Genomic DNA, 17,961 nt, shown 5'->3' on the forward strand with positions numbered 1-17,961 from the left:
TTTACCGACTATTTGGGCATTTTTGGGGCCTTTCCCATGCTCGAAAACTCTTGAAACTTTGCACACGCATCAGAATGCGCGGCCATCAGGGCCGGGCTGAGGCTGGGACCCGGGCGTGGCAGGGGGGCTCGACAGCGCCCCCTAAAGTGGGCTCTGAAAACAGGGTCTATAAATCAAACACACTTGCACGTACATATATGAAACTCGGTACACATATAGAGCTCATCGGGCCGAATAACTTTCGTGCTCTAAGTTATGTGTCAGCCCAACAGGAAGTGAGCTATTATGGGTTGTTCGGAAAACGCATGCTCTGGAATTTGCGATACTCCTCCTAGAAAATTGACCCGATCAGCACCAAACTCGGTCAGCATGAAGTCAAGACACTGAGGATGCCAAATTGCGAGCAACTTTTTGATATCTCAAACGGTTAGGCCGTGGCGAAGAGACGAATTTATGGCGAGAAACAGGAAACAGGAAGTGAGTTATAACTTTTGCATAGATTAATTCATTTTGATGAAACTTCAGCTGTGTGTTCGTTGTAAGAGGACGATCACATGGATATGACTTTTGTGAGACAAAGTTATAGCGCCACCAACTGGCAGCAGGAAGTGTGTCCCTTTCAAAATTGCTTTAAATCCCCATCTTATTTTCACCCGATTTACTTCAAACTTCATCAGTATTATGTCAAAACATGGCAGATATAGACATATGAATGGATTCCTGATTCTAGAAAAACTGTTGTCATGGCAACGTGTCAAAGTCTAATAATCTTTTTTGGTGTTTTTGAGACTCTTCACATGCTTGAAATTGCATGAAACTCAACACACACATCAGACATGCTGTCCAGAAGATGCAAGCAAAGATTCAGAAACGGGCGTGGTAGAGGGGCTCAGTAGCGCCATCTTTTGTCCAAAGTGGGGGGTTAGTTTTATGTACATTCACCAAACTCGGTATATATATTGTACATTTCGAGCCGGACAACTTTCTAATTTACAGTCATTAGCTCTGACCAACAGGAAGTCAGATAATTTGGTTGGAAGATAACAAGAAGTCGAAAGCGAGCTCTGAGTTTTTACCTTCTCCTCAAAAGCGATTCATTCAATCTCCTCCAAACTCGGACAACATGAAGTAAATATACAGAAGATGCTAAAATGCGAACGGTTATTGGATATCTCAAACGGTGTTCCCTTAGTAAAAGCCTAAAAAAGACAAAGTAAGCACACAAGTGCCTGGTTCATAAATAAGGCTATACTCCCACCTGCTGGTTATTCTATATATCACACTGTTGTTGTTTTTTTTGTTTTTTTTTCAACACTTATGCTCTCACTTAAATGACCAGTAGAGGGCAATATTGTATAAGTTTTCAAGCAAAAAACCTTGCCTCTGTGTGTGTGTGAGAATGCTTTTCTAGCCTGCTGGGGACTTAAACCTGAATGCACACAGACTCATGGGGGCTTCCCAATGGGTACAAAAGCTTATAAATCAGACAGAATGAGTTCTTTTGAAAATGCAGAAAGTTTTGTGTGATGGGTAGGTTTAGGGGTAGGAGCAGTTTAGGAGGACAGAATATGGTTTGTACAGCATAAAAATGGGTGGATGGGCTGAACTGATAAGAGTTGCCTGCTGGATACTTTAGCATTACTAGTGTGTGTGTGTGTGTGTGTGTGTGTGTGTGTGTGTGTGTGTGTGTGTGTGTGTGTGTGTGTGTGTGTGTGTGTGTGTGTGTGTGTGTGTGTGTGTGTGTGTGTGTGTGTGTGTGTTCTTTTTTCTAGCCTGGTGGGGACTTCAACCTGAATGCACACAGACTCATGGGGACACGTGTCACTGATTTCTACAGTGTGTGTGTGTGTGTGGGGGTGGGGGGTGGGGGGGTGGATGGGCTGAACTGATAAGAGTTGCCTGCAGCATACTTTAGCATTACTTGTGTGTGTGTGTGTGTGTGTGTGTGTGTGTGTGTGTGTGTGTGTGTGTGTGTGTGTGTGTGTGTGTGTGTGTGTGTGTGTGTGTGTGTGTGTGTGTGTGTGTGTGTTCTTTTTTCTAGCCTGGTGGGGACTTCAACCTGAATGCACACAGACTCATGGGGACACGTGTCACTGATTTCTACAGTGTGTGTGTGTGTGGGGGGGTGGGGGGTGGGGGGGTGGATGGGCTGAACTGATAAGAGTTGCCTGCAGCATACTTTAGCATTACTTGTGTGTGTGTGTGTGTGTGTGTGTGTGTGTGTGTGTGTGTGTGTGTGTGTGTGTGTGTGTGTGTGTGTGTGTGTGTGTGTGTTCTTTTTTCTAGCCTGGTGGGGACTTCAACCTGAATGCACACAGACTCATGGGGACACGTGTCACTGATTTCTAGAGAGTGTGTGTGTGTGTGTGTGTGTGTGTGTGTGTGTGTGTGTGTGTGTGTGTGTGTGTGTGTGTGAGCCACTCTTCTGTCTAAAACAATTACCTCTCAATGCTGTGCTTTGGCCTGCATTAAAGGATTAAACATATTATTCTGGGTTTGAATAAAAAAAATAAATGTATAAAACCAGTTTATTTGTAGGTCATTGACAATATTGTTTTATATAATTAGTCCCCCCCCCCCTCAGGATCACTGTGTGTGTGTGTGTGTGTGTGTGTGTGTGTGTGTGTGTGTGTGTGTGTGTGTGTGTGTGTGTGTGTGTGTGTGTGTGTGAAGGGGGTCTCTCTCACTCTGTGTGTCACCTTGTCTCTTGTTTTTTTAATAATTTAACCCTTTCATATCATAGGCTATCACAAATATCTATCACTTTATTGTGAAAAATAATAAAAAAACAATAAAAACACCTCTTTAAACTAATTATTTATTGATAGAATTCAAATGGATTAAAACATTTAATTTCACATGATTTTATAAAAGTGGCTGTTTATTATAAACTTCCATAAATTTTATGCACACATATTACTCTTCCCTGACACTGATATTAAAATCATTGTTGCGGTCTCTGTGATTTGGCTTAATTTATTTTTAAGAGAAGTGTAAGGATAATACAACATCAGCATTTGGACAGTATTCTGCACTCATTTTGAAATTGACATTTGACATCATCTGACATAAAATTAATGAATAAAATGTAATTGATCTCATAGATGTGAGTGTTGTGGTTCCTGGTCATAGCAGCACCAGTTGCTGCAGTTAATGAGGTGAATTCAAATGACTTTGACATAGTCCCTTTATTTATTTTTCCCATATTAAATGCCTATTGGCCTACTGCGCACAGTTAAGTTGATGCCACCGGGGTGGCGGTGCCACCGGCTTGGGCCCGTCATCGCTGCTCGCAGCTTTAATTTACCTTTGTTTTTGCTGTTGATCATTGGTGATTAAGTCAAAAGAAACATATTTTTTTTATTTTGTGTTGAACATAAATACCTGTTATTCTGATGAATGGCAGAACAGTTGAATGGTGTGTTTATGTTGAGCCGTCTGTTGTGTCTTTGGGAATTTGCTTGGTGTGAATTGATTCGTTGATGATTTGTTTAGCTTTTTTTCTATCAAGTTTTTTTGTGGAAGAGTAATAAATTCTTGACAATAATAGGGATTTCTATTATAACTTCTACTGAAGGATTGTGCTGTGGAAGTAGGGCTGTCAAAATTGCTCAAAACGTTCGAATATTCCCTCTAAAACAAACACGAATATTCGAACTATTCGAACATCTGGGCGCGCATTTTGTCAATGACGCGCATTACGTCAATAACAGAACAAATTAATACAAAGAGACATTAAACTACTTGTATAGTTTGTCTATTTAAGTTTATACATATTTGACAGCGTATTACTTGCACAAAAACAAGTAGATTGTTATTATAAATTATATAATTATTATATATAAATTAACTAATGGCCAAGGCCGCAGAGCGCAGACCTCTCTCTCTCGCCCTCACTGCGGATAACGGTTTAAATGAACAAACTTTGAGTGCTGATCAAGAGTTTTGTGCAAGCAATTTAAGGTCGCGAGACTCGCGACTCTTGTCCCAAATATAGCAGGCTTCATTCAGCGATTGAAACAAACATTATTAATATTAATTGAAGTTTTACAGCATATTGAGCGCTCCGAGCGAGCTGTGCTGTGCTAAACATGGAGCTTTTTCCTTGACATGGTAAATAATCACACCAGTGGAAGCAGTGCATTTATCCTTTATTCATGCAATATCTCTTCAGTCAGTACAGTAGCCCACATTTTGGTAATGTTTCTATTTAACGTTAAATAAAATGAGGCATGGTATGCTAACTGTATCTTACATAGCTTGCATATAAAACGGCTAAATTTTACTTTTTAAATTCGAATATTAATTTTCACCTTCAAAATTCGTTTTTTAAAAACTATTCGAATATATATTCAAATTTAGAATATTCGTTGACAGCCCTATGTGGAAGGGTGGGTAGTTTGTTTTGTTTTGTTTTTTACAGCAAAAATAATTCACATTAAACTTTTAAAAATGTTTTTACAGTGTTATGATTATATCATTATAGTTCCCTTTCAGTCGGTCACTACGAAGGTGGAGGGTGGAGTCCCCCTACCATAGCTCGATTTAGGTCTATTCCTGCCCAGCAGAACAAATTTACTTTGACGGATGGCTGGGGTGACCTGAGGATCACGGTTAGGGCAAACCCGTCGAGTGAGCCTCCACGGGACCCTAATCCCTCTCAAGCGCAACCGGTGGTGCTTCCAGAGGATCCCGTTGGTCCTTCTCATGGGCGGCTGACGGTGTCCTTTGGGGCACCCGCGGATGAGCAGATGTCGATCGCTGCATCGGAGGTAGTGTTGTCACAATACCAAAATGATGACTTCGATACCATACCAGACTAAAATACCTCGATACCGATACTAAATCGATACCACTGTAAAACAAAACAAAAAACAAAACAGATAATATGATGAATATGACAACAGAACTTATTATTCATTGTTTTATTTTTTTTACTAAAAATTTACTTGGCCAGCAGTTCCTGCGCTGGTTTTTGACCATTCCCTCCTCTTATTGCTATAATAACTGCATGCCAGTGTGAACATCCTTACAGAGATCACATCACTCATGTTATCATTATCTAATCTTTCACTTCTGAAAAGGTTGGGATGACCAAAATCGTATTTTATGATTCGAGTAATTTAATATTTTTAAAAATGTAATCTTATAATTATAATATCGATTTTTAATTGTATCTGTTTTTAAAAATAAGCAAAAAATGAAAATTACAAACAATATGACAAAAACAGTTTATTTTTCAGTTTCATTAGGTTTATTTAACAGTAGCAAGTCAAGAAAGAAATTAAATAATCAAATATAAAACTGCATTACTTAGTCTACACTCTATAATTTATCTATACACTGATTCTTAATAAATATATTTTAGTTATTTAGCCAAGCATGTGGTGCTTTTCTATTTTAAATTGTTTGCTTAACATTAATCACAGAATATTAGGTCTGTGGCTTAAGACCTGCGCGGATATAATTACCCCAGCTGTAGGCTACACTTTCACTAAAGACATCGACTGTGTTTACCTGATTACTCGCCAGACCGTGCATTTTTACATATTTTTCACCATTCAAACCCAAATTATAATCCGCGAAAGAACTGAATGGCGATCGCATGTTTGTTGTCTAAAAGGCGTGTGCGCGCGCTTCAGGTCAGAGTCCAATAGCGCGAGCAAGTCCCGTGCTGCGCTTTTTCTCCTCATGCGCGCATATTTCTGTTGCTTTCTTTGTCATGCGATGCGCGTATATATTTAACTCTTCTGCTTCAAATGTTTATTGAGCGGCTGAAGCAGAGCTCTGCACACACGTCCTGACACCTGCTGTCACGCACATCCACCGAAATTAAGAAATACAGCTCATAGGCGCTGTCCTCCTTAAAGTACCGGTACTAACAATAGTCCAAATCGTACCGTTTGTAATAGCAGGGTATCACAATACTTTTCAAGTACCGGTATATCGTGCAACACTAATTGGAGGGGGAGTTTCAGTCCTCTGTGGATGAAGATTAGGCTGTACTGCCTCCCTCTGCGAGAGTGGCAACGGTCGAGTCGGACCCAGAGTTGACCGCTATGCTTTCCCAGGCAGCCGAAAAGGTCGGGCTTGAGTGGAACCCTCCACCATGTCCCGAACCTTCTAGGTTGGACAATAGGTTTCTAAATAGGAAAATAGGTGCCTTTTCTTCCCGGAGGTGCATGAGGAGCTGACTAGGTCATGGAAAGCACCGTTTAGCGCCCGTGGGCGACCTAGTGGCTCCTCCCTCCTCACTACCCTTTACGGCGGGCAGGCCAGGGGGTATGAGGGTCTCCCGCGATGCAACTGTGTCCGTCGTCCGCCTCCAACTGGCGGGACCCAAAGGGGCCCAAAGCTCCCGTCCAGGGCCTGTAGATTCTCTTCCAGTCTGACCGCGAAGGCCTACAGGTCCTGTGGCCAGGCTGCGTCCACTCTGCATGCCATGGCGCTGCTTCAGGTGCATCAAATACAGGCACTCATGGACATGCACGAGGGTAGTCCTGGCCCAGAGCTCCTCCTGGCCCAGGACTCCCCTATTTCGTCGGCTGGGTTGTTTGGCGACGCGGTCGAGAGCTTTGCCCAGCAGTTCTCGGCCCCCCAGAAGCAGACGGAGGCCATCCGGCACATCCTGCCCCGGCGGTCTGCTGCTGCCTCCACCCCCCCCGCCGGCGGCAGCACCTCCGCCTGCTCGTCGCCGAGGGCACCTGCCCGCCTCCGCCCCCGCTCCCGCCACAGCCCAGCAGCAGCCTCCACCCGGGCGGAGGCGTGGAGCCAGCCGCGGGAAGGACGCCCAGCCCGCTCAGGACGCTCCTGGGGCATATGGCAGCTGCGGCAACTGTAGCTGCGGTCACGCCGTTTGGGTTGCTCCATATGAGACCGCTTGAAAACTGGCAACACGACCGAGTCCCGAGGTGGGCGTGGCACAGCGGATCCCTCTGTGTCTGTCACACCGAGGTGCCGCCAAACCTTCAGCCCGTGGTCGGACCCTGTGTATCTACGGGCGGGGGTGCCCGTAGAACAGGTATCCAGGCATGCGATTGTCTCCACGGATGCCTCATCCACCGGCTGGGGTGCCACGTATAACGGGCTTGCAGTTTCGGGTCTGTGGACGGGGCCTCAACTGCAATGGCACATCAACTGCCTAGAGTTGTTAGCAGTTCGTCTTGCCCTGAGCCGCTTCAAGACGCTGCTCCAGGGCAAGCACGTTCTGGTCCGTACGGACAGCACTGCGGCCGTAGCGTACATCAACAAACAGGGAGGTCGTTCCTGTCACATGTCACAACTTTCTGTTATGGAGTCAGAAGTATCTGAGGTCACTTCGTGCCACTCACATTCCGGGCCTGCTCAATCGTGTGGCCGTTGAGCTCTCACGACAGCCAGTGCTTCCGGGAGAGTGGAGACTCTATCCCCAGGTGGTCCAGCTGATTTGGGATCACTTCGGGGCCGCACAGGAAGACCTGTTTGCCGCCCTGGACACAGCCAATTGCCAGTTGTTTTATTCCCTGACCGAAGGGACACTCGGCACGGATACGCTGGCGCACAGCTAGCCCCGGGGCCTACGCAAATATGCATTTCCCCCAGTGAGCCTTCTTGGACAGACACTGTGCAAGGTCAGGGAGGACGAGGAGCAGGTCCTGTTGGTGGCGCCGTACTGGCTCAACAGGACGTGGTTCCCGGAACTAGTGCTACTTGCGACAGCACCTCCTTTGCCCATTCCTCTGAGGAAGGACCTCCTGACTCAGAGACAGGGCACCCTCTGGCACCCGCGTCCAGGCCTCTGGAAACTCTGTCTGCGGAGGTTCTAGGTGGCCTTCCACAGGGGCACCTCTATGCGCTGAAGTGGAACCTGTTCGTCGACTGGTGCTCTTCTCATCGAGAAGACCCACGAAGATGTTCGGTCGGGGCCGTGCTTTCCTTTCTACAAGATGGGTTGGAGAGAAGTCTGTCTCCCTCAGGGTGTATGTGGCCGCAATCGCTGCCAATCACAAACTAGTAGAAGGTAAGTCTTTGGGGAAGCACGACCTGAGGGGCGTGAGGAGATTAAATCCGCCCAATTAAATACACTCTTGGGACCTGTCTCTGGTGCTGGGTGCACTTCAGAGACCTCCCTTTGAGCCTTTGCAGTCAGTGGAGTTAAAAATTCTTTCTCTAAAGACAGTAGTCCTGACTGCATTGGCCTCTATTAAGAGGGTAGGGGACCTGCAGGCATTTTTGGTCGATGAATCGTGCCTGGAATTTGGGCCGGACAACTCTCACGTAATCCTGAGACCCTGGCCTGGTTCCCACCACTCCCTTCTGGGACCAGGTGGTGAGCCTGCAAGCGCTGCCTTCAGAGGAAGCAGACCCAGCCCTGGCTTTTCTCTGTCCGAGCTCTTCGGACTTATGTGGACAGAACGCAAAGCTTTAGGACCTCAAAGCAGCTCTTCGTCTGTTACAGAGGATAGCAGAAGGGAAAGGCTGTCTCCAAGCAGAGGATGGCCTACTGGATAGTGGATGCCATTGTCTTGGCGTATGAATCCCAAGACGTGCCCTGCCCGCTCGGGATTAGAGCTCACTCTCTAAATTCCCCGCCCGCTTAGACGGGGTCTGAGGGACTCTGGCAGGGCGCTGGAAGTGGTAGTAACTGTGGCGTTTTCCATAGGGATCCCAATTCGTCGGTATGACGTACATCGTAGTGACTGACTGAAAGGGAACGTCTCGGTTACGTATGGTAACCCTCGTTCCCCGAAGGAGGGAACAGAGACGTACGTCCCGTCGCCACAGTTGCTGTACCATCACTGCAGCTCGAGCCACGAGTTCGGCTCCTCAGTGAAAAACAACAGTGCGTGGCGATCGCTTCCGCTTTATACCTGAGCAGCGGGGCGGGGTGCGATATGCAAAACACGCACGGCAATGTTCATTGGCCCGTTTTCGATATCTCGAAGCTGATTGGGGCTCCCAGAAGTGATCCCAATTCGTTGGTACGATGTATGTCTCCGTTCCCTCCTTCAGGGAACGAGGGTTACCATATGTAACCGAGACGTTTTTAATTAATATTGTCAATTTTTTGTTGTTTGAGTTTTTGTTTTTATGATTTTTTTTTAAACATTTATTTCAAGTAACAGAAATTAAGAAGTTTTAGTCAACTATAAAGTTTTAAACTATAAAGTCAACTTTTTTTTATGTTTTTTGTTTTTGTTTTAGTCAACTATAATAACCCTAAAGAGTAATCTGATGAATTTCTAACTTCTAAAATATATAGGCATATTATGGTAAAACAAGATTTAAGAACTAAAAAAATAAGAGGGATCGATGACATAAGTTGAAAAGGTAAATAGTTTCAGTGTTGTTATAATTATATTTTCATGAAAGATTATAAAAACAAACATTTTGTATTAAGAAAGTAAACAGGTTCAAGATTAATTTAATAGTCCTGCATTCCACACATTCCAGAAATCTGCATTCTCAACCAATGACTTCACTCATAAGATAGCTTTGAATGTTGGAAGGAAGCTCACATAATGGGGCCTTGCACACTGTAAGCTTTGCATAAACATCTGCTGCTGCTTCTCAGTCCGGATGGTCTTTCTGGCGCTGATGAGCACCTCCGGCTCGGTTTACGCACACTCTTCAGCAATCCTCTGTAACGTAAATGTGGAGCAATCAAGTTAAAAGGGTGCCATGAGGCACTCTGCGATAAACATCGGCAGTGATGCGAGCGTGGGTCTATTTTCCAGATCTCCCACTCGTATGGTAGAATGTCTACATATGGATTGCATTGCTGTGGTGATCTGCAGTTTGGCTGCTTGTGCTTCACGAAGCGTGGGCCACAAATCCAGATAGTCTCGCCATTGCAGTGGCCTCTGTGTGTGGGTATTTATTCCCCGGATTTTCATGTTTGACACATGTGATCTGTCCTAAAAAGGTCTGGCATGCAAAAGGAGCCCCACATGGCCTAAAGAGAGAATCACACCTCATTTTGCAGCTCCACAACTTAATCTACAGTCTAGACAGGAATACCACCCATTAAAGCCTAAAAGCCAGGAAGAAACGGGACTGTGGTAGATCAGGTTTGTTCTGAGAGGTTCTTCCAGGGTTTTCCATCTATAATAAGTTTGTGCAATCAGACTGAGAATAGTTGGAAATGAAATAAGAGACAAAGAGAAAGAAGGAGTGCAGGCAGTACAACTTGGAGCCACTTTGAGGAGACGGAGGGTGTCGATGAAGATGGTTCTGAACGTCTGAAATGGCACTAACTCATACACTTATCATTGGGAAACTGGCCATTGCCTAGTGGTGAATGATCTGAGTTCAGGGACGTAACTAGTCATTTTTGGAGGCTGATGCCCTTTAGTGCTTTTCTATCACTGTATGGTGTAGTTTAAAAGTGTTCTTAACTTTTTTTAGCTTTTCAAGATTGAAGCACATTGAATACTAATGTTTTATGTCTGTATGTTTGTTTAGTTATTATTGAGCTACTGGGTTTTAGCCTGGTTTTACCAGACTCTCGTACATTTCATTTGTACATAGAGTCTGGCCACTCTCCATTGACAAGGGTTTATTTCCGCGAAGGCGGGCACCCTGTTGAGGTTTAAAACTATTGGATCTGCCCTGAGCCACTCTGGATCTGCCATAACCAATCGCTAACGTTTGGTCGTGACATATGTCATGCGCCCTTCGCCTGTTTCACTCATGGAAATCTGACAAAATAAAAGTGCACATGTGCATGCCACCTCAGTAAAACTAGGATAAAAACTAAAAATCGTGCATTCGGATTGTGATTTATTCACGCCACGGTGGAGAGGAGAGTTTTGTGTTCGGGAATGCGGCGCTCACGTGGTCCGTAACATCATTTTATGCTGTAAATAAAATGTCATATGCTTGGTATGATAATAAATGCTGCTATAAATAATGGACCGATTCAAATGTTTAAGTGCTTTTATTATAAATTGTTTGAGTGGTGATTAAATATATTACTCTTCTAAATACTTGCCAGCATTTTAAGGAAATACAAGTCTATAAATGCATCCTAATAACAGCAAAGCAACAGTATGGTGTTCTGCAGTGGTCAAAAATGATTACAAACAGTGAATTTTGAAGTGATATATTGTTGAAAACGCAAGAGATGTGGATTCGGACAGCTGTTAAATCAACATGACATTGCGTTTGTCAAAAGCAGTAGGTAATTCGGCCGAGGATTTTTCCGTGGGTGGTGAGAGACGGACGGCAATAAAATAACTGACCAGTCCCTGTAACTTAAATGATGGCAATACCTTCCGACCCCACGAGAAACAGTTACCGTCCGAATAGCTTCAGCCGACTCCTTCATCACTAACAAAGCGATCTGGAAAATCAAACTTTTCCCGAGTTTACCCTGTTGGAGGGCCACAACATCATGGCCACCAACAAACCCCAGCAAAGACTGTTATTGCTCCGGCTTTAACTTCTGGATATTCGGCAGCGGTGCCACAATGCAATGAATGGTTTAGTTTGCATCTTTCTCAGCCGCCATTACTGAACTACATCTCAAACTAGCGCTCGACATCAACGTCATCGTTCTCAGCCACTCCCTCTGTTCGCTGATTGGACCGGTAAAAATTTGTTCGGAGAAAACCTAAGACTACACAGCAGTCCCAGACGTAGTACTGAAGGAAAATGAAAATTGAGCGGAAGTACGTAGGAGGGCAGAGCCAGGCTAACTGGGTTTTGCTGCCTTAAGTATACATGACATAATGCGTTTTATTAAATTCACGTTCAATTACGAGGCCAGTCATAGTTCAATTAACATATATTACTTAAAATTTTCACTCAGAAATTGCTTGTCAGTTTTATAAATAACTACAAAGGAACACTTTAAATTAGATGTGATATTTTGAAGGATAAAGACTGAAATTGTATTTTCTTGTAAAACGAATGCCAATTATATATATAACATCTAAAAAATGATTGTACTGCACTAGGTGAAATTTGTGTGACTTTGCAAAAACCATACTAGCGTAGGTTTTTTTGAGTTTACATGAAATTCTTGCATTAGTCTGACTGAAATTGAACTTTTTTAAGTGCATATAAGCCCACTTATTGACTTGCCGGGTGCTTTTTAAGTTTGTTTAAAATTCTGTTCAAGCAATCTTGAGTTGCATACAAAAAAGAGCTTAAATATCACATGCCTAGTTGTGTAACACGGTTATTTGTTATTAAAAACAATAGGGGTCAAAGTTTAAATGATGTTCCAGGCATCACCATTTCTGCTCAAAGTTCTTGAAGGCCTTCCTCCAGTTCACTTAAGGAAGGATACGGGGTGGTTATGAGATCTTACTTCAGCAGCACTGCAAAATAGCTCCAAATTTCTGTATAGACAAACAATAGCTACAGCTGTTGAAACACATGTGCAGTAGTCATTGGTTACATTATCTCATTTCCATGTATGACAACTTTTGGCCTTCTGCTTTTGTCCTCAATAAGGTCAGTGGAAAGATTAGACTTTTCATAGGTCAGATGTATTCCCCTTGAACTAAAACATTTAAAAATGTGTTGTTTTCTGCTTGTTTTCTGAACCCCCTTGATAAAATATTTTAAATACATGTTTTTAAAAAACTTGAAAAAGTTTTAAAAAAGTCTTTAAATTTGAGTCTTTATCTCTTTTTAAGCTCAATATCTTACATTATTAATATGAGTAATGAATTATTTATTTATTTATTTTGGTTATTACAATAAATGTCAATGGGGTCTGATATTTGTGTGTGTGTGTGTGTGTGTGTGTGTGTGTGTGTGTGTGTGTGTGTGTGTGTGTGTGTGTGTGTGTGTGTGTGTGTGTGTGTGTGTGTGTGTGTGTGTGTGTTTTTCAAAGTCATACAGGTTTGGAATGACATGAAGTTGAGTAAATGACAACAAACTTAATTTATCTGTGAACTGTCCCTTTAAGCAAATTTGCTTCTCAAGTAAATTTATCTTCTTATCTTGTATGTTTAGATACTTTTTTACTGGAAAAAAAAATGTAATTAGGCAGGGTACAAATAAACATAATGAGGCTTATTATAGGGGGGAAGATTTGTTCCCACCAAACATGATTTGTTTCCTCCTCCATAACTGACATTCCATATATTCCATATAGAGAGCATGACGATGATTTTGCCGTGTTTGAAATCTGAACCAATACATTCCATTATCCGTGTTTCCTCTGGTAATTACAGGGCAAGTGGTGATATCCTGGTCGTGGATGAAAGGATGTGATTCTTCAATCTTTTAGTACAGATATTTTACTCTATCTAAGTTTTGGATTATCTATCGGTCTGTCATTCTTTCTATATGTATGTCTGTCTGTCTGTCTCTATCTGCCTGCCAGTACATTTTTAGTAGTTATTTTCAACCTGGTATTGTGTCAACATGATTTTATGGAAGCCCATTTCCGCCACTAAATAAAAAAATAAAAAGAGAAATTGTGAGACTTTTTTTCTATATAAAGTCAGAATTATATTCTGTAAACTTGCAATTGCGTGACAATTCTGACTGAGAATTTTAAAAGATAAGTCGCATTTGTTCTTTTTATTTTTATTTTAGTGGCGGAAACAGGCTTCCATATGATTTAGTTTCCAGTGATTTTAAAAAAAGTTCCCCCCTTTCTACTGGAAGTTGTGTGATGTTAGCCAATCAGGTTGCAGCTTCCTATTTTTGGAAAATGCTTTTTCGTTTTGTGAGAATTATGCATCACATGGTCAGTGAACAGATTCTAGTGCTCCACATCTGAAAGGTTCTCTAGCTACTAAAGAAATCCCTTTTTACTGGCATTGTAACAGTGTCCACCTTTTAAAGAACAAGCTTCTGTTGTTTTCCACTTCTCCTTAACAGCATTGGGCATTTTCTGTCATCTATATCCAGAAACTGGGCTTATTTTAAAGTCCCTGAGGTCTACATTAGAGAACTCTTTGGGCACACAGAATCTCGCTAAAATAACATATCGATGACTTCAGGGACCCATAACAGTGTGAATGAAAGGCATGCCTGCCACCTTCAACTCAAGAGTCAAGGTCAACCTTTTTTTATTGATTTCCTGCTTGTCGCTGTGGTCATTGTGTAAAGAAAGCAACAGTGGGGAAGAAAAAAACTCTTTCCAGACCCAGGCAAGGTGAACGTCTGGCTGAAAAGGTAAAAAGGCATTCATAAAACTCTTAGATTATTTTATCAGGTTCATTTTGTGAGGGGAAAAACGCTTGCAGCTATCTACGACAGTATGTGTCACATTTGAGAACCATTATGTGGCCAAGCCAAAGCCTTAGGACACAAAAGAAACGGGTTTGTTTTTCCTGACTCGTAGGAACTTTGTTTGGAACATGGTCTTGATAACAGCCCATTTGCTGTACGAAACACAAGGCTATCTAGTTGAAAAGGTCACTCAAGGTAATTTCGGGTGAGGAGGCAAACAATACCATATTTCATTTGGTTTTATGTGCAGTCTAAATCCTGAGGTTGTTTTTTTTCTTAGACAATTGAAACAGCCTTATCTTACAGTGGACATTTTTTCCAGCTTACACTGTTGTCGTTCAGCACATTTCACGGTGGAACTTTTCCCAGTAACATCTGATGACGGTTATACGTCTTGTAATTTGCTGCTATTAGCAAATGCACCCGGATTGTTTGGTGAAGGGTGCGGCACGGGTGGCTACTCTGAAATCCACAGGCAGCAAACTGGCCTCATTTTGGCTGAGAGCTCCACCTCCTTAACGACAGTATGTCTACGGCAGAGAAAATCCCACACTTTGATGTTCTTTCAGGGTGGCTGAGTTTTATAACATGTTATAACTAGATCAAAACTGAAGACAGAGCTCTAAGCTCTCAGCACCCGCAGTAACATTATAACCAATGATTTTGTTAGTAGACGAAATACAGCACAACCATAGCGTCTAATCCTAGTCTGTTTTTTAAGCTTCTTCCCCTTTAAATGCTAAAATAAATCTTTCTCTTGTTTTCTAGTCCACATATCATTTTCCTGTCTCAAAGCGTGCTTGCGGGTGAGAGGAACCTCTGTGGGGCAAGATTGTGCCACGAAATCGCCCATTCCTGGTTCGGGCTGGCCATTGGTGCACGGGATTGGACAGAAGAGTGGATCAGCGAGGGTTTTGCCACTTATTTAGAGGATGTGTTTTGGAGCCACGTTCAGAAGGTATCGCCATAGAGTGGAATCTTTGACTTTGACGCTTATGTGCGGCCAATCTAAGATTGAGTATTGGGTCATCCATTTTCCCCCCTTTCACCTCTCAATGTAGAACAAAAGAAATCTTACATGCAGCATGTTTACCAAAATGTATTACACACCTATTAGGGAACACACTGACTGGTCAGAGTGTAAAAAGTGTTTGAAATTAAATAGAATTTTCTGCATTTACTAGAAGACTTAACTTCCTGTAATGACTGAGATGGCTAATAATGGCACACAAACTCAAGCTTGAGTGTGACTTCACTTCATTCAGAATATATTTATAATCTGTGTTTAACAGTTATGAACTGAAATGTGTTGTTGTGCTAATGGAATATTTCCAACACATCTTTCAACAATCAGCATTTAAAGCTAAAGTGAGTAATTTTATTCATTAAATTTCTCTTAGTCTTATCCCAGTTTAATATGAGACCGCTATCAGTTGGTTAATATATACGTTGATTTCCCTGAAGTTAAGCCACCTTTATTTAGCTGTTTATAAAATACAGATTTTCAAAGCAGTTCTGCAGAGTACAGATGAAGAGTATAAAAACTCTGGCTCCGGTACTATCAACACATAGCTCATTTGTTGGAGCATCCTGAACAGCCCAACACACAGATGCGCTGGCTTAACCAATGCTGTGAGTTAGGGGCGGGGCTATCTGTTTGTCTGACCAATGGGTGATGGGGGAGTATTTGGGGAAACCTGATTCCTAAATAATGTTTCTCAAAACAATTGTTAGTTCTATTTGATGTGACACTTGTGGTGCAGAAATTATACACTTCACAATTAAAATAAAACTTTTGTGTTTAGACTCATTTAATGCAGTTTTTTTGCTTTCTTTTGTTCTCTTTTTGTCTTTCTCAGTTGGGTTGTAGAGAGGCTGAGGAACAGAGACAGTTAAAAGCTCTGCTGCGTTGGAGGAGACTCAGTGATGAGTTGCAGAACTCTGAAGAAGAGTTGCAGGTCCTCAGGTATGATTGGTCATGTCTCTCTATCACTCTGTTTCTCTCTTTGCTTTCCTCTTTCTCTAACTGCCAATCTCTAAGTCTGTATACCCTCATTACTTCTCATGCAAGGGCTTTATCCGTCTTCTGCACATTAAAGGTGCACTATGCAACTTTCCGTCCATTGAAGGGCGCCTATTCAAAACAAAGGTGTAGTTTGATGACGGCAAGTTTGAGCGCAGAATCTTGGGACATGTGGTCTTCACCTCACAGCCGGTGGAAAATAGGACACGGGCTGAAATCATGTTCATGGATGCGGTTATTAATGTTACTGTAGTGTAAAGCAGAGCAGGACCGAGTGTTGTGGAGCTGAGCATGGCTGCTGGAGCGATTGTTAAACAAATACCCGCCTCGCGAATAGGCTTTTATTATGACGGGACACAGTCACCGATTTTGAGATAATGCAGCTCTGTTTATCATATTAGATACATTTAAGTGTGTTGAAAATGATGTTATGACGTTACGCCGTGCGCTCACTTGTTCACACTGCTAAGAGTAAAGCGCTCCTGCCAAATAAAAGGCGAAACCGAGGGTAGCCCTGATATGACGCGATTGACAGGTGACTCGCTCTAACGCTATGCTTAAACGTCCCGGTCCTTAGTTAAAATAGCAATTTTCTCACAATTTACAAATAGTTAGTTAGAATATTGTAGGTACTCAACTGAACAAAATATATAACACCGGCCTAGTGGTTTTTTGATATTTGACTGCAAAAATACTACATAGTGCACCTTTAAGAGAAGTTTTGGAACTATTATGTTTCTCAGTTATAAAGTAATTTGTAATTAGATTTTATGTAATATCTGCAATTTGATTAAAACAGTTTGCATGTACTGACATAATTCAAATCTTGCATTTTTTGTTACTTGGTTAACTTGTTTGTATTTATTATACTGTATGCACTACCATTCAAAAGTTTGAGGTCAGTAGGTAATGTTCCATACAGGGCAACCAAAATATAAACAAGAAATGTTTTCAGACAAACATTTTCTTTATTTAGTGAAAATGGCGGACTGCAGGAACATAGCTCCTCTTGCTGAACGTTAATTATGTTTATGCGTGTATAGTGTAGCATTTGAAAATAGAGCTACATTTTCTAACTTGCTGAACTAGCTGAGGAAATGGCAATAGAGGCAACTGCATACAGATTAAAGGAGTGTTCCCTTGGAAAATTAAAAAGAACATCAGGTTTGCTGTGCTTGTTTTTAGAGCTGTACAATTTGGCAATTTTGTTTTTATTGATCAAATATTACGCTGCAGAAAAACATATCACATTGAAATCCCTTATATGAAAAAAGGCATCCAGCTATCGTTGTAGCAGAATAAAATGCAGATACAGACATTCTGACTGATGAAACATGAAGACATAATAAGCATATGATTGGGACAATATATGGTGTTTTTTTTTATATCTTGTTTTTTATATAAGAATAAAATATTTATAATGAAATGCTAATCGATATAGACTTTATCACTGTAAAGACTACAGCAAATTTCTGCATCATTTTGTGATGTGAAGCCAGTTCAGATCACATAAGGAAGTTATTTCAAAGACTCAACACACATTATGAAGTTAGTTAGGAGTAAATGTTCATTAAATGTTTCTTGGACGACAGGTTTTTAATTGCTTCTCATTACGAGTTTAGAAAGATGTTTGGCATGTGTTGCTTTTTCAAATTAAAAAGTGACAAACTCGGAGCGCTACAGAGTTGGAGCAGCATTTACTGCGATCCAATCGATCCTCTCTGATCACAGTGCTGTGCCACACCATGAAACATGCTGCG

General features: G+C 42.0%; 1 protein-coding gene across 2 annotated transcripts in view; it reads left to right on the plus strand.

The window, feature by feature from the left end:
• aopep (aminopeptidase O (putative)) overlaps positions 1-17,961 on the plus strand; it is a 115,839-nt gene that overhangs the window by 27,842 nt on the left and 70,036 nt on the right. For both annotated transcript variants that reach the window (XM_067413591.1, XM_067413590.1), the window contains 2 exons: positions 14,947-15,136; positions 16,038-16,144. In XM_067413591.1, the coding sequence (XP_067269692.1) occupies positions 14,947-15,136; positions 16,038-16,144 (297 nt within the window). The remainder of the gene's footprint in view (positions 1-14,946; positions 15,137-16,037; positions 16,145-17,961) is intronic.

Source organism: Pseudorasbora parva, chromosome 13 (assembly GCF_024679245.1).
Source record: "Pseudorasbora parva isolate DD20220531a chromosome 13, ASM2467924v1, whole genome shotgun sequence".
NCBI classification, from domain to species: Eukaryota; Metazoa; Chordata; class Actinopteri; order Cypriniformes; family Gobionidae; genus Pseudorasbora; species Pseudorasbora parva.